Source organism: Crocodylus siamensis, chromosome 15, assembly GCF_052110815.1.
Source record: "Crocodylus siamensis isolate JL-2025a chromosome 15, ASM5211081v1, whole genome shotgun sequence".
NCBI lineage: Eukaryota > Metazoa > Chordata > Crocodylia > Crocodylidae > Crocodylus > Crocodylus siamensis.
The window spans coordinates 50,383,242-50,406,798 of NC_143409.1; the positions used below are offsets into that span (position 1 = coordinate 50,383,242).

Genomic DNA, 23,557 nt, shown 5'->3' on the forward strand with positions numbered 1-23,557 from the left:
TATTTCAGTCGTCTCACGCAAGCCCCCTCCTCTTTCCTTCCAGACTCCCTCCTGACTACAAGCGGCTCGGACAGTGTCCTCTCAGAGGGGCTGAGCACGGGGGTCCCAGCTCCCTGGAGTGGGGCTGAGATTTGCCGTGGCCCCGGGATAGACCGTGACTTTCCAGGTATAGTAAGACTTTCCTGCTCTGATTTTCCGCCCCTGCAGACACAGTGAGACAGCTGGCAGCCCAGGGAAAAGAAACACATGGAGAAGTTAGGATATCCCCTCCCCAAGCCCTATATACAGCATTAGCTTGATCCCCAGCCAGACTGCACGAAGCCTTTAATTTAAAGCTCTGTTGCTTTTTTCCAGTCTAATGTACTGGGAGCTATGCCAGTGAAGGGTTTCACTGCTTTTATCTGTGAGCAGCGGCTGGGTGTTGCAGGCTGGCACGAGTTACGGGAACAGTGGGACACTACTAGCTCTGTAGGGAGGTTTCCTTCCTTCTCCTACAGCTCTGCAGAGCTCCTTATTTAACCAAGAAATTGCTTGCTTGAAAAAACCCCAGCCTGCCTGTTAACTTTGATGATGCAGTCGCAGGATATGGACAGAGCCTTTGGGGGGCTGTGAGATCCCTTTTAAAGGTGCAGCAGGGTGCTATGCCATACTAGCTGTGCTAGGGGGTGGAAAGACCTCCATAGGATTCAGCAGAGAAACCCAGAGATTTTCCATAAGAATCCATGGTGTCCGATGGGCTGTGATCTTTCAAGTCTTTGCAGCAAAAGAATTGCTTTAGTATTTATTTTCCATAGTCAAAACATAAGTGAAAGCTAAGAGCTAGCTTTCTCCAAGGGAGGCCTTGAATCTAATCTAATGATTAACTGCTTTTGAAGCTATTTTTTCCTTAAATACAAAACACTGGGTGTTGGCTGCAGCCCAGGCTGGGGTGAGGATTGGGCTGTGCTAATGCTCCTGCTGGGATTTCAAGCCAGGGGTTGCTGGCTAGAACAAAAATGATGAGACTCAACTCCCTGCCAGACATTCAGATGCAAGATGGATAGAAACCCACTATAAAGCACTAGCTCTGTAGCTGGTTGGACACTTTGATCATTGCCTTGCATGTGTAGCTGGTCTCAGTTTTATTGCACAATTTGCCCATTCATTGTTTGATACATGTAATGTGTGTCAGGGGTCATAGGGAGCAGAACAAAGGACAGCCTCAGCTCCAGTGCTGGTGCTATTCAGTTACTACAAAAAAAGATCTGTTTTTTTCCCTTCCTTCTGCCTTTCAAAACAAGGCGCATCTTTTATCCCGGGACATGTTGTTTGTAAGAAGATACGGTAAATTCCAGGCTGGTTTCTCTGCACACGAATGTCACGTGCGAATTGCTCCCCGTCCACCCATGTCTGTCTTGCATCATATCGGATTCTCCTTGCCATGTGTGTGTACCTCTCACCCAGGCGAGTATTCAAGACGGCAGGAAAGCTATACATAGTACAAGAATTCAGGGCACGTCAAGAGTGGCGATTGCAACATGGGTGGAGGTTGAACTCTTAGTCAGGCTCATGGAAGCAAAACCACAGCACTGCAAACTTCGCCGTGGGCTGCAGAACCCCAATGTAGACATGCCCCAGCTGGTAACTTGGAGCAGTGCTACACACTGTTTTTCTAGCTCTAGCTCAAAACCTTTCCTTGTGCTCTCATATGACCCAGGCATAGAAATGCCTGACAGTGAAGTATTGGAGGCATTTCAAGGCACTTAAGGCAGCTGGATTGTTATGAATCTGAAATTAGCTACGCACATTTAGCTATAATGACCACAAAACTAATGATGCAAGATCTTTGGACTATTGTAACTGTTTCTCACCCAGTTTCTTGTGTTTCTTTTTAAACTTAAGCTATAATCTTGCAAATTATTATTGCTAGAATTGCATGTAATCTAGTGTAGTGGTTCTCAAGGTTTTTGTACCAGGAACTGTTTGTAAAAATCAGTGGCTGGTTATGACCCAGTGCCCCATCACTCCTCAACTGCTGCAATCCAACCCCAGACCCCAGCATGGGGCATGGGGGGCCCCAAGCAGCCCTTTACAGGCTGGGACTCTGCCAGCCTGCAAGGGAAAAACCACAGTTTGCCACATTTTTCTCCTTTAAAGGAGAATCCATTTTAAAGGTTTGTTTGAGACCCTTTGGATATATTCTGCGACACACAGGTTGAGAAATGCTCATCTGGTGCACTTGCCAATAGTTATTTTTTTTATTTTGATCTCAAACTGAATATTATAGCGTATTAGTGATGCATGTTTCCTTTTAGCTGGAAAAAATGTGTTGTGTTCTATGTGATTATGCTACACACCCTCTACCCTGACCTTTTCCTAAATCCTAGATCCATCCCCATGAACACAGTTCACATTTTTCCCAAGTTAAAGAGGAACTAGAAGCTTTACAAATATGCTAGGGGGGTAGGACTATAGTATCCACTTTAAGATCAAAGAAAAAACACATACAGCTAGTGGGATTTGTATCAATGTGCTCCATTATATATCAAGTTTAAAAAAACACAAGTTAGGCAAAAGAGTCAAAAAATATAGTGTCGCTAGTCCTTGAATCACTATCAGTAAATGCACGTCTCTCATTCAGATTCACAAAATAAAATCTAGCCTTCCTGAGCATCTTGGTAGTGCCTCCAGTACTTCAGTCAGTTATTTCTACACCTGAGTTCATATGACCACACCTGAGTCCAGGTTTTTAGCTACAGCTGAAAACAGGCTGCAAGGCTGTGAAATAGGAGATAAACATTACAGAGAAAGGCTGCCAGGCAGGAACATTTCAAAAGGAAGGATTGTCTGAATAGTGAATCATCAAGACCACTAAAAATGAGAGAGGGTCGGTAACACCGATGGAGTGGAGAGAGATTAGTAGGAATCAGGGCCATGAGAAGAAGCCATGAAGTCAATAGAGTCATAAAAACATCAGAGCTGCCGTGTACTAAGTCAGATGGTAGGTCTGTCTTGCTCAGTCTCTTGTGTCACTGCGGCAGAGAGGGGTTGCTGGAAGGGAGAGTGAACGCAGCATGACCGGGGCTTTTTCCCACTGCTCCTCCCCCACTTGCAGCCTCCAACATTTAATATCTAGGAAATTCTGACTCAGCAGCTGTGTCCCTAACTCCAAGGACACATCCAAATCCCATTTTGAATCTGGCTAAACCAGCAGCTTCCAGAAGCAGAAGAACAGAAATGCCACTGCTCCTCCCAGGCTGTTGGTTTAAAGTGTGGGCGCAGCAGGCGTCAAAGGAGGCGGGGAGGTTGTGACTGCACCCCACTGGGTCTGTCCCTAATTGCACCCCTTCCCCATACCAACTGCACAGTCCCAGATGAGAAGATTAACAGGTGTGTAGCCCACAAAAATAGCACTTGGGGACTGGAGATGACTCCCAAACCCTTTTGGGCTGATAGACGGGCCAGCTTCATACTCAGGTCTCTCCCACAGAAGCCAGGGGAGATGCTAGCTCTGAACGTTTCCAAGACAGCCACCCTTTCTGCACACGCCAAGAAGGCTGTTACCAGTGAAAAGGCAGACCCAGCTTTCACGTGGATCAGCCAAGGGAGGTAAACATAGAAGATCAAGTCATCTACCTTGGGTTTAAAGACGTTTTCTAGGAGGGAACCAACCCCCAGGTCAAGCCATCAGCACCAAACGGGGGCAGGAGGACCTAACAGGCTTCCTTCGGAGGACATGACTTTGCAAGCAGACAGTGTGTGTAGGATACATGACGTGGAGCTATCATTCTTCTGTGTGGAGGATCAAAGCCTCATTTGCAAGGTCTGTAGAACCGCCGGAGAGCACGAGTCGCACATGGTGATTCCCAGAGAGGAGGCTGAAGCCATGGGAAGCACGGTAGGGACCCACAGTCATTGCTGTTCCTTTTAAAATAGTGACTCATGGTGGGGTCCTGCTGGGCAAAACCCACAGTCAGAGACAGCCCCAGCCCCAGCTGAGATCAGGGTCCCTTTGTGACAGGCAGGAAACAGACACAAAGTGAGAGCTGGCTTCTTCTCCAAAAGTTTGCAATCTGAAGCGAACAGGGCTCTCCATAGGCAGATCTAGGATTTAGAAAAGGGGGGTGCAGGTGGTGTGGTGTCTCATCATCACACGCAACACACCTATTTTTCACCAGTTAAACAAAAACACGAGAAGCTTTACTCATATGCTAGGGGCCTAGGGCCATATTTATTCAGTTTATGACTGAAGCTAACAGAAAGTGGCATTGCAGAACAAAGCATAGTTCGAATAGTGGAACGTCAAGATGATTATAAAGGAGAGAGTCGTTAAGCCCTGTGGAATGAAGAAGAAATCAGGAAGATTATAATGAGTCATTAAGTCAATTGACTCCATCAGCACGGCCCGACTAGAAATGCCACTGCCCCTCCCAGGCAGCTGGCTTTAACCTGTGGGTGGAGCAGGAATCAACAAGGGGGTGCATTTGCACCACTGTACCCCCTCTGTATCCACCCCTTGGGTGTCCAGCTTCTGAGTGGCCAGAGCGCCCACCTACCCACAGGCTCCCACAGGCCGCCTCACCCTGCCCACGGGGACAGAAGCAAGAGACAGAAGCCGATGAGGCCCCCCGGGTCCAGTTCTGTGCCCTACACTTCAAGAAGGAGATGGACAACAAATAATGCTAGTTCTTTCAGCCTTTCCGCATTTGTCTTGTATCCCAGGCCTCGAAGCGTTTTTGTTTCTCTGCGCTGGATTCTTTCCAATCTGTCAGAGGTTTCAGAGACATTAGGGCTGGAAGGGACTGTGCAAGATCATCTGGTCCAGTCCCCTGGCCCAAAGTCAGCTGGGGTTAAATGGCCCCAGCAAGATAAGCATCTAACCACTTCTTGAAAGTGTCCACACTAGGTGTTTGCCCCACTTCTGGGGGGACCATTGGACCTTGTCTTCCCTTGGGGTGCCCTGGTGAATAGAAGTTCTCCCAGATCCTGATGCGCAGCCTCATGTACTTATAGGCTGCCACCAAGCCCCGCTCCAGGCTGAAGAGTCCCATGCTTCTCAGCCCTCTTCATAAGGTCTGCTCTTCTGACCCCAGCTGACTTCCTGCTCTTTGGGCAGAAGGCTGTACCCGGTGATCCCTTCCAGCCCTAATGCCTATGAAATCTATGAAATCTATGACCGATTGGAAAGAATCCAGCACAGAGCAACAAAAATGTTTCGAAGCCTGAGATACAAGACAAATGAGGAAAGGCTGAAAAAACTAGCGTTATTTATTCTGGAGAAGAGAAGACTGTGGGCGGGGATTTACTACCACTCTTCAGTGGGCAATGACAGAGAGATGTAGATGGGCATTTCTCTGTAGCTGTAGGGGATGGGACTAGGAGCAATGACCTCAAGCTGCAGCAAGGGAAATTTAGGCTGGAGATGAGGAAGAACTTCCTAACCATGAGGGTGGACAAGCATTGGAACAGCCTGCCTTGAGATGTTGTGGACTCTCCATCTTTGGAAATGTCCAAGAGCAGGTTGGACAGACACTTGGCTGAGACGGTTTAGTCAGGAATGATCCTGCTTTGAGCAGAAGGCTGGGCTAGATGATCTCTTGAGGTCCCCTCCAGCCCGACCTACCTGCAAGCAAAACCTAGTTCCTTAACATTTTCAGCCATTCATATTATCCCCTATCTCTCCCCTTTTTTGGTATTGATTGAATCCCCTCTTATGTTGGTGGTCATCGCCATGCATACACCCTGGACAAGATAAGTTACCCTAGTCCTCCAAAATCAGAAGACCCATTTGCGAGTTTGACATGGGAGATGCCATTTAGGGAATGTTGATTCTGTGTCCATTTATCTTCTCTCCTAGGTCACTGGAAACACATCAGCCAGGTATGTGGCCACATCTAATCTGTGCCCTCGTTATTCTGGGAAGGGACTTAAAGAGCTGATAAGAGTTCCCTCAGGTACCTCCACCACCCTCAGCAATGTTCTAGCTCTTCTCCCTTTCCACCAGCTATAACTTTCCAAAGGGACTTTACAACCCCAGCCTTGGGCAGATTCTCAGTCTGCCCATGTCTGAACCCCAAAATGCCTGTCCCTGCTCCCTCCTGCCCACTTTTCTTCCAGGAAGTCCTGCCCCTAGCACTCACAGGAGCTGTCGAATCAATGCCTCTGCTCCCATGCTAGGAAACTAGCCTACCTCATAGCTCAGACCTTGGGCAGACCCTATGCTGACCTGTAGCTCTCACTGTCACACAGAGGGAACTTAGTTGCTTCTTCCACTGAGCTTCAAGGAGAGAGAACTTGACCAAACAGTGAAGAACATAAGAGCTGCCATTTACGGGGTCAGTCTGTAGGTCCATCTTCATGGGTAGATCTAGGATCTAGAAAAGGGGGGTGCACATGTGATAGCACACCATCACATATTTTTCTCCAGTTGAAGGGAAATTAGGTTCTTTATTAATATGATGGGGGGCAGCTAGTGCTATGGTATTCAGGATCCAGGATTTTGAAAAGGTGGATGAAAATGAAAAGACAGATGAAAATGGTTCAGCATATCACCACATAGAACAACGCATTTTTCTCCAGTTAAAGAGAAACTAGAAGATTTACTAATCTGTTGGGGGATTAGTGCTATATTATTTAGTGTAAGATCAAAGCAAAACCAAATATAACTACTGGAATGTGCACTAGATTACTGTATTTCACAGTGTATAGGTCGACATGGTGTATAAATCAACCCCTAGCTTTCTGATTTGAAAAGCAAGGATTTTCATAGGCAGTATGTATAAGCTGGGGCCTAGCTTGGCTGGCACGGCCCATCCCCTGCAAGCAGTGCTGCTGGTGCCGCTGCAGGGGATGGGGCTGTGCCAGCTGAGTGCCATGCCTGTCCCCTTCTCTGTCCCCATCCCCATCCCCATCCCCGTCCCTGTCCCCATCCCCTGAGGTGGTACATTCCCAGCCAAGTGCCAAGCCCTGCCCTGTTCCCGTCCCCTGCTCCTGGCACTGAGCCTGGCACTACTCACAGGGGGTGGGGACAGGGATAGGGATGAGGATGGGGCTGGACTCAGCACTTGGCCAACGTGGCCCCATCCCCCGGGAGTGGCGCTGCCTGGGCTGCACCAGCACTGCTCACAGGGGATGGGGGCGCATCAGCCAAGTGCTGAGCCTGGCCCCATCTCCGTCCCCTGTGAGCGGCACCAGGAGCAAGGGCCATGCCCCCCCGAGCACTGAGCCTGCCCATTTCTCCTGCAAGCAGCACTGCTGAATGTGAGCCCAGGGCCGCTCACAGGGAACGGGGTTGGGCTTGGCATTTGGGTGGCACAGCCCCATCCCCTATGAGCCTGGCGCTGCTCACAGGGGATAGGGATGGGGCTGGGCTTGGTGTTCGGCTGGTGCAGCCCCATCCTCTATGAGCAGCGTTGGTGCGGCCCAGGCAGCACCACTTATAGGGGATGGGGATGGGGATGGGGATGGGGATGAGCTTGGCGCTCAGCTGGTGTGACACCACTCCCTGCGAGTGGCACTGGTATGAGCCTGCTCATAGAGGATCGGGCCATGCCAGCTGAGCAGCAAACCCAGCCAAGCCCAGCCCCAGGCCCGATTTTTTATATGGCATGGTGTATAGATCAAGTTAAATTTTTAAGACCCAAAAATTGAGATTTGAAACCTGATTTATACACTGTGAAATACGATATATATAATTCTATCAATACTTTTCTAGATTATGTATAAAGTTTAAAAAGAAACATAAAAAAACTAAGTGAAAAATAGTCCAAAGCTATTGCTTTCTTGAATGTCTTGACAGTGCTTCTAATACTTCGATCTTGGTTTCTACACCTGAGATCATATGACCACACCTGAGTTAATGTTTTTAGCTAGAGCTACAAACAGTCTGTGGGGCTGTGAAACAGAAGAGACATTACCAGGAATGGGGAAGAGACAGCAACATTGCAGAAGGTAGGATAGTTTGAATAGTGGAAGATCAAGATCAATGAAAAGGAGAGAGGGATGTTTGCACCTGTAGAGTGAAGAAAGATTCGCAGGAATAAAGTAGATGACAATGAACCATGAAATCAGTACTGCTGACCCTTCCAGGCAATTGGTTTTAAATGTTGGGTGAAGCAGGAATCAAAGGTGGGTGTGCAACTGCACAACTGCACCCCCTGAATCCACTCTTTGGCCAGTCTCCTGTGTCACACAGGGTCAGACAGCGGATGCTGAAAGGGAGCATGAACTGGGTCTGATCAGGGTTTTTTTTCCCATTGTTGCTCTCCCATTTGCAGCCTCCAGCATTTAAGGTCTGAGGAGTCGGTTCTAACAAGATCAGCAACTTGTCTTTGAGGTCCAAGACCCAACTGGAGAAGCAGCCATTAGCATCTTCCAATGCCATGGCAATACTGACACCTTCCCTGTCTGCAATAGCCAGCCCCACGCTCCCTCCTTTCACCTTACTATGGGAGGAGTCTCCAGGTGGATGAACCACTGTCCTTTGTTTCATGGCAGGGAGAAGACCTTCCCAAGGCCAGGGTCATCTTCTGCTGTGGACAGCCATCTGAGTATTGTTGAGCTGGCCAAGGAAGCTGTGGATGAGGACATAGCCATGCTCAAAGGTAAGAGAAAACCGTCCTGTGGGGTTTGGGCATCTAGAATACAGTGATCGGGTTGGGGAGGGAGATATCTCCACCCACTTGAAAATACTGTGGTGAGATGTCCAAACAGCCTCATATCTACCTCTCAACCAGCAACTTCATATCGGGAGACTTCAAAGCACTTCACAAATGTATGGGGCAGTGTGGCTAAATCCCTTTTTTCCAAGTGGGGAAACTGAGGCACAGAGAAGAGAAAGCAACTTTTCTGAAGTCACCTAGAAGATTTGGGAATAGGCCCTGCTCTCCCCAGTACAAGGCTCCATCTCTGAGGCCCTACTGTGTCCTCTTCTATCCCAGGGGTGATAGACCACAAGGGGTTTTCCAACAGGAACGCTGCATTCCTCCCATTTCTTCTTTGACTAGCACCGTATCCACCTGACACCCCACACCCATGTGAAAACCCTGGAGGGTGATTTTAAGGAGGAATTAAGGATCCCTCCCAGATGCCCTGAAGTTTAAAGGGTGCCTTGTTTTTCAATAAGTCACATCCCCTTCAGATGCCTCACACCCCACATCTCTCGTCACTTCGTTGGGGGAACAGACGGGACTTTATGCCCAAAGAATGTTAATGCTTGTTTCTTCCTTTCACCCACTTCAGAGAACAGCCCATCAGGCTTCAAGATGCAGAGGTTTCTGGTATGGACCATCCTGGTCATCTTCCTCATCGCTATTGGCGGACTGGGCGCGACTATATTTGTTTTTACGAGTGAGTGAGTCAGGATCTGGGCCAGGCCCATCTCTAAAGCCTCTCTACCCAGTTTCATCTTCCCTGATTCATCTCTCCTCTTCCATAAAAGCACAACCTAGTTCCTGACCTCTTAAAGATTTGCCAAAGGGTTGAATACCCCTCACATCTTTCTAGCTAGAGATGCCCCTCAAACGTGTCCTTGAATAGCATGCACACAGACAGGCGAATCTAGGATTTTGAAAAGTGGGGTGCAGATCATCCAATCATAGAGAAGTCAGGCTGGAAAGGACCTCCAGAGTCATATCTAGTCCACCCCCTGCTTTAGTCAGGATCAACTCTGTCCAACCTGTTCAAGCATGATATTATTCAGCTTAAGATCAAGGCACAACTACGTACAACTTTATTAGAATGTGCACTAATTGGTTAGATAATATGTTACTTTTAAAAAACACAACAAACTAGGCAAAAATAGTCAAAAGATTATGTGTCATTAGTCCTGCAGTCACTGTAGTTAAATGCACATTGCTAATTTCAGATTAATGACACAAAATCCAGCCTTGTTGAGCATCTGGACACTGCATCCATCTCTTCACTATTACTCATTTTTTTCACCTGAGTTAAAATTGTCAGCCTGGAGTGCTATATGAGTAAATTTCCTCATTTCTCTTAGGTTACAGAAAATGATCATGCTGATGTACCCCACCATCTGCACTCCCCTTTTCAAAATCCTAGGTCCACATATGGTCCTGTGTTGTGGAAACAAAATATTTCAGTTAAACTGATGCCAGCTTACGCTGGGTTTCAGTGTTGACCCACCTGCATTTCTCCTTCTGCTAAGAAAAAACCTGAGGTTGAAAAATCTTGCCGGTATCTGCAGGCAAGACAGGAAACCTGGGTGGATCCAGAATATAGAAAGGGTGGGTGCAGATGGGGTGGCACATCATCGCATAAAACACAATCCAATTTCCCCAGTGAAAAGGAGACTTGATGCTTAACTAATACACGAGGAGGCCAGCGCTATAGTATTCTATTTAAAATCAAAGCAAAAACAAATATAATTTCATAGATTTCATAGACATTAGGGGCTGGAAGGGACCTCATGAGATCATCAAGTTGAACCCCCCCTCGCCATTGGCAGGAAGTCTGCGGGGATCAAACGATCCCAGCAAGAAACACATCCAAATGCCTTTTGAATGAGTCCAGAGTAGGTGCTTGCACCACTTTCAGGGGGAGTCTGTTCCAAACCCGGGACACTTGGACTGTGAAGAAGTTTTTCCTTATGTTCAATCTAAATTGCCCTTCTAGGAGTTTGTGGCCGTTGGACCTTGTTATTCGCTGGGGAGCCCTGGTGAACAACTGTTCTCCCAGATCCTGATGCACCCCCTTATGTACTTATAGGCTGCCACCAGGTCCCCCCTGAATCTTCTGTAGGCTGAAGAGTCCCAAGTCCCTCAGCGTCTCCTTGTAAGGTTTGCTCTCCTAGTCTTTGATCATATGGCTGGCTCTCCTCTGGACTCTCTTGAGCTGATCCACATACCTCCTGAACTGGGGGGCCCAAAAGTGGACACAGTACTCCAGCGGCGGCCCACCAAGGCCAAGTAGAGTGGGAGGATGACAAACCTGGTTTTGCTAGACATGCATTAATGGATGCATGCTAGAGTTTGGTTCGCTTTGCTGGCCACAGCATTGCATTGGTGGCTCATGTTCATCTTGTGGTCAGTCAAGACCCCCAAGTCTCTTTTGGTTGTGGTGCTAGTGAGCACAGCACTGTCAAGCCTATAAGTACAATGCTGGTTGTTCCTCCCAAGATGGAGCACCCTGCATTTCTCTGTGTTAAATGCCATCAGATTATGGTTTGTCCACCTTACGAGTGTGCCCCTGTAGGCTTGTATCCCCAGTCTGTCTTCTAGTTTCTTCTAGTTTCATAGTTTCATAGTAGCTAGGGTCAGGAGGGACCTGAACAGATCATCTGGCCTGACCCCCTGCCACAGGCAGGAATGAATGCTGGGTTCACAAGACCCCAGACAGACGAGCATCCAACCGCCTCTTGAATTTGCCCAAGGGAGGGGCGAGGACCACTTCCCTGGGAAGTTGGTTCCAGATTTTGGCCACCCTAATTGTTAAATATTGCCTCCTGATCTCTAACCTATACCTATTCTCCATCAGCTGATTACAATTGCTCCTCGTCACCCCAGGTGGTGCGGTGGAGAAAAGGGCTCGACCTATTTGCTGTTGATCTCCCCTGATGAGTTTGTAGGCAGCCCCCAGGTCCCCCCTCAGCCTCCTCTTGCTGAGGCTGAACAGGCTCAGGTCCCTCAGTCTCTCCTCATAGGGCCTGTCCTACTGCCCCTGACCATGTGAGTGGCCTCCTCTGGACCCTCTCCAGGGTGCCCACATCCCTCCTGAAGTGCGGCGCCCAGAACTGGATGCAGGACTCCAGCTGCGGCCTGACCAGTGTCGCACAGTGGGGGAGGCATCTGTGGATGCATGACAAAGTCTGGCTGGCCTTGCTGGCTGCGGTCTGGCATTGGCGGCTCATGTTCACCTGGGAGTCAATAATGACTCCAAGATCCCTTTCTGCCTCTGTGCTCTCAAGAGGGAGCTCCCCAGCCTGTGTGTGCGCTGTGGGTTCCTATTCTCGACTGCCCACTTTTGTAGTCTGTCTAAATCTAGTTGCAGCCTCTCTCTCCCTTCAAGTGTGTCCACCTCATCCCACATCTTAGTGTCATCAGCAGACTTGGACAGCGTGCTTTCCACCCCCTCGTCCAAGTCACTGATGAAGATGTTAAGCAGCGCGGGCCTGAGGACCGAGCCCTGGGGGACCCCACTGCTCATATCTCACCAGGTTGAGTACGACCCATCCACCACTACTCTCTGGGTGTGCCCCATCAGCCAGTTTTTTACCCATCCAACTGTGTAGGCATCAATGCCACAATTGCTTAATTTATTGATGAGGATAGGGTGAGAGACAGCGTCAAAGGCCTTCTTAAAGTCTAGAAAGACTACGTCCACGGCGACACCATCATCTGAGGATTTAGTCACCTGGTCATAAAAGGCAACCAGGTTGGTCAGGCAGGACCTGCCTTTGATGAACCCATGCTGGTTGCCCCAAGCACGATCTCCCCTGCTGCCCCCCACAGATGTGCTCCTGGATGATCCTCTCCGAGATCTTCCCGAGCACCCAGGTGAGGCTTACAGGCCTATAGTTACCTAGGTCCTCCCTCCTCCCTTTCTTGAAAATCGGGACCACATTAGCCAGTTTCCAATCCCCCGGCACCTGGCCAGATGACCACGAATGCTCATACAGCCAGGCCAAGGGCTCCGTGATGACCCCTGCCAGCTCCCTCAACACCCTTGGGTGGAGGGCATCTGGATCTGCAGATTTAAAAATGTCCAGCCCTTTCAGGAGATCCCTAACTACATCTGCACTGACCCAAGACAGAGCTATCCCCAAGATTGTCCCTACCTCTGGCAGGAGGGATGTCCTGGTCCCTGTTCAAGAAAACAGAGGCAAAGAAACTCTTAAAAATATCACCTTTCTTGTCTGGCATAGCCACAAGATTACCGTTTGCATCTTACAGGGGCCCTACATTGCCTGGTGCCCTCTTCTTGCTCCCAATGTACTTGAAAAAGGACTTTTTGTTGTCCTTAATCCTGGATGCTAGCCAGAGTACCATCTCTGTCTTGGCCTTCCTAATAGCCCTCCTACCCTCCCGGGCGAGGAGGAGTACTCCTCCTTGGTGACAGCTCCTCCCTTCCACTGCTTGTATGCCGCCTTTTAGTCCTTGGGTGTTACTGAATGCCCTTGCTGAGCCAAGGGGGTTTCTGAGCACTTTTACGCCCCTTACTTCTCTCAGGGACTGTTACCCTTTTGGCCCGGAGGATCGCCCCCTTGAACTCCCATCTCTACCTTCTGGGCCCTCAGTGCCTGCCCCACTAGTCTCCGAAGCTCACTGAATTTGGCCCTTCTGAAGTCAAGGGCTTTAGTTTTGCTATAAGCCCTTGAGACCCTGTGCCGGATAGTGAGTTCCAGCAGGTGATGATCACTATTGCCCAGGTGGTCAAGGACCTGCAGTCCCTTCACCAGGTCATCCCCCATGGCCAGGACCAGGTCCAGCAAGGCATTACCCCTAGTGGGGCTGTGTGCCCCAAGAGTGGCAGGTGGGTAGGGCAGGGCCACTGTGCACAAAGGGGGCAATAGCGGTTCCCCCTAGTGTGGCCATCTTCCCCCATAGTTTAGTGTTGTCTGCAAACTTTACCAGTCCACATATGACACCCAAATCCAGATCATTAATGAAAATTTTGAAGAGTGCTGGCCCGAGAACTGAGCCCTGAGGGACTCCACTGGTCACCCTGAGCCACGTTGATTCACTCCCATCAACCATAACTCATTGGGTCCGACCCCAGAGCCAGTTCCCCAGCCATTGGACTGTGAGAGGGTCGAGGCCGCAGTTCCCCAGCTTAACCATGAGGACATCATGGGAGACCAAGTCAAGGGCTTTCTTGAAATCCAGGTATATAACATCAACCTCAGTTCCCTTATTGAGGCAATGAATCACCTGGCCGTAGAAGGTGATGAGGTTGGTCAGGCAAGACCTTCCGGCGACAAAGCCATGTTTGACTGGCATTCCAAAAGTTGCCTTCCATTAGCTTGATGCTGATGGATCCCTTGATGATTTTCTCCAGGATCTTCCTAGGGATGGACATCAGGCTGATCGGCCTGTAGTTCCCTGGATCTTCCTTCCCTCCTTTTTTGAAAACGGGGACCACGTTGGCTCTTTTCCGGTCTTGCAGCACTTCACCCAACTGCCACAAGTTCTCAAATATCTTTACCATAGGGCTATGATGTCCGCCATCTTCTCAAGACTCTCAGGTACATTCTGTCTGGGCTTGCGGACTTACGGACATCCAGCCTTTCGAGGTGTTCCCTCACCTGATCTATGCCAATTGTGGGCCTATCTCCCACTCCCAGAAGTTGTGCGTCCTTTCTGACAGTGTGACCCCTTTGGGTGGGTGGAAAATGGATGCAAAGTATTGTTTTAGAAGATTGGCCTTGGGCATCACAAGTCAACTGCTCCACTTTATCTCACAGGGGTCCAATGTTGCCTTTGTTCTTTTTCCTACTTCCCACATATCTGAAGAAGGGCTTTTTGTTGTCCTTGATTCTGACGGCTAGTCTGAGTTCAGTTTCTGCCTTGGCTTTTCTGAACTGCCTTCTACAGATGTGAGCAAGTGCTAAGTAGTCTTCCTTGGTGACGGTTCCCATTTTCTATTTGCTGTGGGCTTCTCTTTTAAGTTTCAGGAGGTCCAACGGTTCCCTATTTAGCCAAAGAGGCTTCCCTGCTCCCTGACTGTATTTCCTGTGGGACGGGTGGACTCCCCTTGCACTTCTAGGATTGAGTTCTTAAGGAATAACCATTCTTTCTGGACTCCCCTACCCAATCTATAAGTGCCTGACTGACCAGTCTCTTGAGTTTTCGAAAGTCAGCCTTCCCAAAGTTGAGGATTTCTGTTTTACTGAGGGATTTGCCCACCCTGTGTTGAATGGAGAAGGTGATCAGTTCATGGTCACTGTCACCAAGCTTCCCCTCAATCCTCAGATTGCTCACCAGGTCATCCCCTTTGGCCAGAACCAGATTCAGCAATGCCTCTCCCATAGTCAGGCCATAGACCTCCTGTTTTAGGTAAAGGTCATCCACACAGGTGAGAAAGCTACGTGACCGGTCAGATTTGGCCATGTGCTCTTCCCAGTGGATGTCGGGGAAGTTGAAGTCCCCCATGACAATCGTGCATTGGGAGTGTGTGGCCTCAGCTAGTTCGCTATTGAATTCATGACCCAGTTCTTGGAATGTGAACTGGATTATATATAGTCCTAACCATGACCTCGTGCCTCCCAAGGCTGGAGGGGCACGGCAGCCATGCACAGGTGGTGGCAGCAGTGAGCAGGGACTACCTGCAGGTAAGAACGGTGATGTCAGCTGCGAGGGCAGGCCGAGCGGGGACTGCCTGCAGGCGGCTGTGGCAGTGTCAGCGGCAAAGTGGGGAGGGGGTGGCGAGCTCCGAGGGGTGATCGGCGACCGGCTGCAGATGCTGCCGGCAGCGTCAGTAGCAACCAATCTCAGGAGGTGCATGTGCACTCGCGTGCATCCCCTATGCATCGCCAGTGATCCTAGCAATTTACATTGTATATAAAGCTCAGGAGAAAATATAGTCAAAGTAGTCCAAAGATATCATGTCATTCATCCTGTAGTCATTATGGTTAAATGGACTTCTCTTACTAAGATTTACAAAATAAAATCTACCCTTCTTGAATGTCTTGACAATGCCTTCAATTTTCACTGTCAGACATTTCTACTCCTGAGCTCATATAACCACCCCTGAGCGAAGGTTTTTAGCTAGAGCTACAGTCTGCAGGGCTGTGAAATAGAACAGAGACTTCACCAGAAAGCAAAATTGCAGAAGACAGACTAGTTTGAATAGTGGAAGATTGAGGGCATTGAAAAGGAGAGAGGTTTGTTCACACCTGTGGAGTGGAGAGAGATTAGCAGGAATCAGGGAAATGACAGTGAACAATGAAGTCAATGGACTCCCTCAGCAGTGCATGAATAGAAAGGCTGATGCTTCTCCCAGGCAGTTGGTTTTAAAGTTTGGGTAAAGCAGGAGTCAAAGAGGGGTGCGAGTGCACAACTTGCACCCCTCTTGTGCAAGAACCATTCCAGGCTCCAGAAGAACAGGCTGATGCAGCCTGGAAAAGAGACAGAGGTCAGACCAACTGGGTCCAGCCGCTGGGGAAGGCAAGCTTCTCTGTCCCCTCTGATGATGGGAGCAAGGGGCCGACACACAATACACTTAATGCTGCACTTTCTTCTTCTCAGGAGCATCCGGGAGCAATAAGCCAGCTGAGCCAAGGCCCTCCATAGCCCCCTGCTGCCCCCCAGGCTGGATTGCATCCCTGGGGAACTGCTACTACCTCTCTGAGGAGGAAAAGAGCTGGGACCTCAGCCAAGACCACTGCTTTTCCCATGGTGCCTCCTTGGCGGTGGCCAGTAGCTTGGAGGCTCTGGTGAGGATGCCATTGATTCTGTGCCCTTGCAACAGGGTGGGGTGGGAGTAAGAGAGGCCATGGATGGGCATGAGAGGGTCCCACAGCCTTCTGGGCACATAGACAATAGTGGGGGCCCTTCCAAGATCTGCCTGTGCCCAAAGCCCCATCCCTCCCCTAGCCAGCTGGATCCCAGTCCAGGATCTACCATGAGGTGCCCCTCCCTGAGACAGAAGACTGCAAAGCATCATGGGAAACATGGTGGACCAAAGTGAGCTAGGCCTATGAAGCGTAGGTGGAATGATGCCCCCAAAACGATGCCCCCAAGTAAGACCCTAGCATCAGCACTGGCCACCCCAAAAAAATCAGGGAGCTCCAGACCTCAGGAGGTTGAGTTAAAACTTATCTGTCCATCTATCTACACAATTATTTTTAATAACTGCAGCCTTCAGACCCAATGGCTGAGCTCTAAGCTATCGAATACCTTGGATCAGGGTTTTTTTACCTTGTTTAAGTGTAGTCCTTCTGGTGGCGGTAGCGGGACTCTAGGGGCGGGGGCAGTGCTTGCATGTGGGGGGGGCTCCCATGTGGGGGGGAGGGGGGCTTGTACACAGTGGCTACCACTGCCACCCGCCGCCCCATGCTGCTGCCACCACCCACCACCCCATGGTGCCACTGCCACCCATTGCCTCGTGCTGCTGCTGGGACCTACTTTCCCATGGCTGGTTGCACATGCAGATCTGTGGGGTGCTAATGGGCCTCGGGCCCGGCCAATCGCGCACTGCCTGTTATCAGCCACAGAGCTGCTGGCCGGGCAGCACCTGTGCAGCCCACAGGGGGCGCTGCTGCTCTCACCCCACCCCCCGCCCCTGTCCTGCTCCTGGGAGGTGGCGGCGTGGGGTGGTGGGTGGTGGCAGCAGCTGCCATGTGCGACCCCTCTGCCCCACATCTGTCCTCAGAGGGGCGCCACTGCCCTTTCCCCCACTCCCTGCTCCATCCCTGCCTGCCTGCACATATTCCCTATCACCTTTCTAAGTACCCCTAGGGGTACATGTACCCCTGGTTGACAACCCCTGCCTTGGATGGTTGGTTGTCTGCCCCCAAATTACTCTTATGACATAAAAGGGCTTAATTTCTGCAAATCCTGGTAGATCACAGGCTCAGTATGAGTCTGCAGTGGGATGTAGCCACACAAAAGACAAATGTGGTTTTGAGCTGCATCAATAGGAGCACTAGGTGCAAGGCACAGGAGATGATAGGTCCTCTCTTCTTGACCCTGGTCCAGCCTCATCTAGAGGATTGTGTGTAGTTTTGGGCTCCAGATTTTAAAAAGGGACTTGGGAAAATCAGAGAGGATCTAGACAAAAAAGATCAAAGGCGTGGAAGGCAAGTCATATGAGGGGAGGCTGACTGATCTGGGCATGTTCAGCTGGTAGAAAAGGTGCTTAGGAGTGGGTGCGAGAGCAATCTTCAAATATGTGAATCTGGCTAAACTCTCCGCTTCCACAACATTTGGGGGCAGTAAGTCCCACACTGTAATGACCTGCTGGGTTAAAAAGAGCTTCTGCATATTCGTTTTCAATGTTTTCCCTACTACTTTCACATTGGGACCTCTAGTTCTTGTAATGGGAGAGAGCCAAGAATAAATCCCTATTGACTTGCTCTTTGCCATTTAGTATTTGGTAAAACCTTCACATGTCCTCCTCAAGCACCTCTTTTCTAGACTGAATGGGCCTGGCCTCTTTAGTCTCTCTTCATAGGGAAGCCCCTCCATGACACTCATCATACTTGTTGTCCTTCTCTGGACCTTCCCTAGTTCTCCTGTATCCTTTTTGAGGTGTGGAGTCCAGAACTGGGTCAGTATTTCTTCCGTCCACAGCCTGGAGAAGCGTCAAAGAGGGCTGTGACTGTCCACACCTGATGGCACCTCTCCACACCACTCATGGCAGTAATAAGTCAAATCCTATGGCTGGGTCAACCTAGATTTAGGAGTGTGGGGAGATGGATGGGTGTGACATATTGTTCTCTTTGGTTTCCAATCCACAGGCCGCCGTGCACCGGGCAGGCCCTTCTAATCACTGGATCGGACTCCGAAGGGATCCAGGCCAGCCTTGGAGATGGGTGAACGGTGCTGAATTCAACCACTCGTGAGTCCCTTTCCACCATCCTTTTTGGGGACATTGAGAGAGGCTCATCTCAGTGCCTGGGCACCTGGGAGAAGTATTGTGGGAAGGCACTGGAGGATGGGCTTAATCTGCCTTCTTGTGGTCACGTGGGTATGGTACCTGCCTGACTTGAAAACCTCCGTTTAAAGTTTGAGCGCACGGCCCCGGGAGACCATTACTGAGGGCACAGGACACATGGTCACTCCAGAGTACTATATTTTCTAGTAGCACAGTCACCCCCAGATAAGACCCATGCCTTGTTTTTGCTAGGAAACACAGAAGGTAGGAAAAAGGAATGTTAGAGTCAGGGTTTCCTTTCCCTCAGCCAGTTCACTGGCTGCTTCAGGCACCAGCTCCAGTGTTAACCCTCTTATGACTGTTAAAGAATTGGCAGCACCTTTTGTCCACTCAGCCAAAAACTTCTGCTATTTTGTTAGTATACAGGTTGCTCAAGATTTTGGCCCCATGGACCAGGTGAGTGGTATGGGGCCCATCTGTGCAGGCTAGACCTGGCCCTGGGACCTGGTGGCATTGCCCCACCCCCCCGCAGTGTGCCACGATTGGGTATCATGGGCCTGGTACCACTGCTTCATGCCTCTGTGTGCTAGGATTGGGTCACAGGGGCCTGGCACCATCCCCAAGCACCAGGATTGGATCTCAGAGGCCTGGCACCAGCCTCTCATAACCCCCATGTGCTAGGATTAGATCATAGGGGCCTGGCACCACCCCCACACACCAGGATGGGGCCCTAGGGGTCTGGTGCCAGCTTCTCTCAGCCACAGAACTAAGTCCTGTGGCCCAGTACCACCCCTGCCCCACCCAGCCCTGTCTGCTGGGATTGGGTGCCAGATCCAGCTTGCAGGACTTGGGGCTCCCAATGGGTGCAGAGATTGGGCAGAAGGGGAGCAATGCTACTGATCCCCCACCACCAAATTTCTAGACCCATGGGAAGCCCTATGTCATGGACTGAATCTGACCCATGGGCTGGAGGTTGAGCACTCCTGTCTTAGTGACTGGAAGACTTAACACTGAACTTTACTCCTCTACTTGCCAGGCCACAGAGCAGTGATGGTCATTTTAGCAGCCACGAGAGCGCAGCGTCTCCATGCTTCTATTCCACTGACGGAAAATTAGCTTCCTCATTTGAAACATGCACCCCCAATTCTGGAGGACTGATTCTGGAGGGGGAAACATGCATGTAGTATGTGAGAACATGTGGTAAATACAGGGCAGAGTAGATTCCAAGGATGCTCCAGGTATTCTGGAGGCTAAGAGAAACACTTAGCACTTCCCTGGCATGAAGTTACTTTGGAGAAAGTCAGAGGTAAATACATGACAGAGAGAGTTATGCTGGTATAACAGGGCAGATCCAGGGGGATGCAGTTGTGCACATGTAACACCCTTTCATTCCTGCTCCACTCGAAGTTTAAAACCAACTGCCTGGGAGAGGTAGTGGCCTTTCTGTTCAGGCAGTGGTGAGACAGTCCATTGGCTTCATGGCTTATCATCTCCCCAATTCTTGCTAATTTCTCTTCACTCCACCAGTGTGAATGATCCTCTCTTCTTTTTAATGGACTTGATCTTCCACTATTCAAACTATCCTTTCTTCTGCAGTGTTGCTGTCTGTCAGCCTTTTTTGGGAATGTCTCTCTTCTATTTCACAGCCCCGCAGACTCTTTGTTGCTCTAGCTGGTCTACAGGGATGTATTTGGTAGCTGCATTGTTCTAAGACAAAAAGAAATGCAAAACTCTACAACCGTTGGTTCTGCAATGATACCTTTTATTAGACCAACTAAGAAATCGATCTAAAAAAAATGATCTTTTTCTGCAAGCTTTCAGGTTCCCTTGCCCTTCCTCAGGATCAGAAAAAATTAAAGCTGGTTTACATCTCACATGTCAGGGACCATCGGGGTGGTCTTCTAGGTAAGCCATGTGCTCCGTGGAAACCTGTTCCTGCTACCTAGTGGCCATCTTCTGTAAATGCTGGTGGTTTGGGGAAACCATGACATGCTTCCAGGAAGACACACGCTTTGTTTTTGACAGGCAAAGTGAAGGGGAAAAAAGGGTTTTTTCCATAGTAGAGCAGTGATGGAGCTAAAATGTCTGCAAGACTGTGGAACAGGAGAAGAGAGACCAGGAGCAGCCAACAAGCAGCAATGTTGCCAGACGAAGGATTAGTTTGATTAGTGGAACTTCAAGACCATTTTAAAAGGAGAGATGATCATCAACACCTGTGGAGTGAAGAACAATGAGCCATGAATTCAGTCAACTCCCTCGGCTGCCAGAGTAGAAATGCCCCCCTTTCTGCTGCGTAGTTGGTTTGGGGGTGGAAATCAGAGCAGTGTGCTTCCACTATGGACAGAAAAGTCAGCTTTCCCATTTAAGACACAAATCCGAGTTTGGTGGAGGAGCTGGTTTTGAGGGAAAGGTGTGTGTGTGTGTATGTGTGGGGTATGCAAAACACACTGTAAATTTAAAGCAGAGTCAAATCCAAGGTAAATTGTTCTGAAGTAAATATATCATGCATCTACAGAACCCAATTCCCCCTACAATGATCCACAGAACATGGCTTTGACTCTAACATCTTCCAGTTTAAACCCCCCAGGGTCTTGATCTTAAAATATCAAAAACATGGGAGTAAATTTATCCCCACTGCCCACAGGAACCTGCTCTAAGGGCTGTGTTCATCTGATCTGAGCAGGTCTGGGTTGAAACCAACCCACCTCCCACCACCAAGGCACCCATTTCTGCCCCGCTTTTCCTCTGCAGCCCTATGGTGGAGCCTGGAAATAACTGCTCTCTTGCTCTCCACAGCAGCTTTGAAGTGAACGGAGTGGGGTCCTGTGCCTACCTCACTGCCAGCAGTGTGGACAGCGCGATGTGTAGCACCGAGAGGAGGTGGGTCTGTGGAAAAGTTGTGGAGCCAGCTAGAAGACAGATGGACCCTAACGAAAGGGCCCTGAGATACTAGGAGGACCTCCACGCTTAAGCCTGGGACCCAGAAACAACTCAGTGAAGTCCCACGCTCCTCACTGTTTGGTGACCCCAGTGCAAAGCTTTGTAGTGTACTACGCAAGACACGTTGTTCCCTCTAGACATCCCAATCAAGAAGGCTCATCCATCCATCACCTTCAGGGCTACAAGACAAGCCAGGACCCTGCTGAGAGATTCCCACCTTCTCCAAGGCACTGATGAGTTAGAACCAGTCATCAGTGCGATTCTCTGGAACAAGGGACCTCAGTGGGTCCCCAGGGACTCCCCTGGTTTAGTATTTCGGCTTCACATTGCAATGCAAAGCAATAAAACCCCAGAGGAGAAGCAGGTTTGTGAGGAATAGGCATGTCTGTCCTTCTACGTGGCCTTTCTTTCATACAAGAGATGCTTCCTGCCCCTTCGCTGGCATTAACCAAAGAGCAGCAGGTTGGGAAGGAAGGGAAGCATGCTTGGACAAAGACACTAACAATGGGCAGGAATATTTTCCTAGTAAATGCTTTCCAGGGCAGGCCAGCATTACTTCATTGTCCTATCTAACCTACATCCCCCAAGACAGGGACCCAACCGAGCTGAAGACTCCACAGTGGTGGCATCTCACAGGAACAGTATCTCCGCTTCTTCCTCTCTAAATCACATTTCATGGGCCAGACTATATTTCCCACCAGGCCCAGATTCTCCTTTCTCAGCAGCCATTGCTTTCTCGAAGTTAAGAGTCCAGCTACTCCCAACGAGGAGGGCAGTAGCCAGAGACATCCCAACAACCCCTCTCATGGAGAACCACAGCGGCATTTCCAAATTAAAAGCAATATACTGGGTTCCATGTATGTGGGTTTTTGTTAACTAAAACTCTATAATTTCCCACCAAAATCAGAGTTTTCAGCAAAAAAAAAAGAGATATATAGATGGACAAAAACCAAGCATGCAGTTTAGATGTTAAGTATCCCCATGGGTGACTCTAAGATTTTCAAGAGGGGGGTGCAGATGGTGCAGTACATCAACACATATAACGCAACATAATTTTTTCTCCAGCTAAAGAGAAACTAGAAGATTTACTAATATGCTAGGGGCCAGCACCATGTTATTTGGCTTAAGATTGAGGCAAAACTTTATTCGAATGTATTTATTGGAATAAATATCACTTTACTGGAACTGTGTTAACTTGCTAGATTATATATAAAGCTTAAAAAACACAAACTAGGCACAAATAGTCAAACCATTTTGTGCCATTTGTCCTGTAGTCATTATAGTTCTTTCACTATCCACATAAGCACATGGCTTATTTCAGATTCATAACACAAAATCTAGCCTTCTTGAGCAACTGGACACTGCATCCAACACTTTGCTGCTACTTATTTCCTCAGCTGAGTTCAAATTGCCACCCCTGAACTAAGGTTTTTAGCTAGACCTACAAACAGGCTGCAGGGCTCTTGAAATGGAAGAGAAACATTGCTAGGGATGGCTAACAGAGAGCAACATAGCAGAAGAAAGGACAGTTTGAATAGTGGAATATCAGGATCATTAAAAAGGAGAGAGGGGCATTCACACCTGCAAAGTGGAGGGAGATTAGCAAGAATTAGGGAAATGAAAAAGAGCCATGAAGTCAATGGACACTTTTGCTGCTGCCTGGATAGACATGCCACTGCTTTTTCCAGGCAATTGTGTTTAAAGTTTGGGTGGAGCGGGAATCAAAGAGGGGTACGACCGCACCACTGTACCCCTCTGGATTGCCGCCCATCTGTGGCTAAAACCAGCTGGATAACAGCCCACCACAGCTGCTGCTAAGTGGAACAGCACCGGCAGCAATTGTGCTTCTGAAACTCAGTTGAAGAGAATAGGACACAGCTGGGCCCCAGGGCACTCCAGAAACTTGGCCTCCACTTCCAGTGGCTTGGAAGGATCTATCTTTTTGAAACAAGAGATTTAAATTAAAGCAAGGCTGTGCAAATAATAATGAAAAAAGCCAACACAAAAGACAGCTGCAGCTTCACTAGCCTCAAAAATCCACGATCAGGAAAAAAAATCATGACACGAGCTGTAAAAAAATCCA

The 23,557-nt window shown here is 49.2% G+C and overlaps 1 protein-coding gene across 4 annotated transcripts; it reads left to right on the forward strand.

The window, feature by feature from the left end:
- Nucleotides 1-22,325, forward strand: LOC149852723 (C-type lectin domain family 2 member D-like). Of its 4 annotated transcripts, none has more exons than XM_090029826.1 (8): nt 2-166; nt 3,470-3,877; nt 5,837-5,859; nt 8,476-8,582; nt 9,220-9,327; nt 16,185-16,372; nt 18,398-18,498; nt 21,331-22,325. In XM_090029826.1, the coding sequence occupies exons 2-8, from the start codon at nt 3,716-3,718 to the stop codon at nt 21,485-21,487; spliced, it is 846 nt and encodes a 281-aa protein (XP_089885952.1). In that variant the 5' UTR covers nt 2-166; nt 3,470-3,715; the 3' UTR covers nt 21,488-22,325. The 4 variants fall into 4 exon arrangements, with proteins under 4 accessions (XP_089885956.1, XP_089885952.1, XP_089885953.1 ...); XM_090029827.1 differs by having other exon boundaries at nt 3,473-3,877; XM_090029829.1 differs by having other exon boundaries at nt 3-166; nt 21,334-22,325.
- The last annotated feature ends 1,232 nt before the right edge of the window (nt 22,326-23,557 follow it).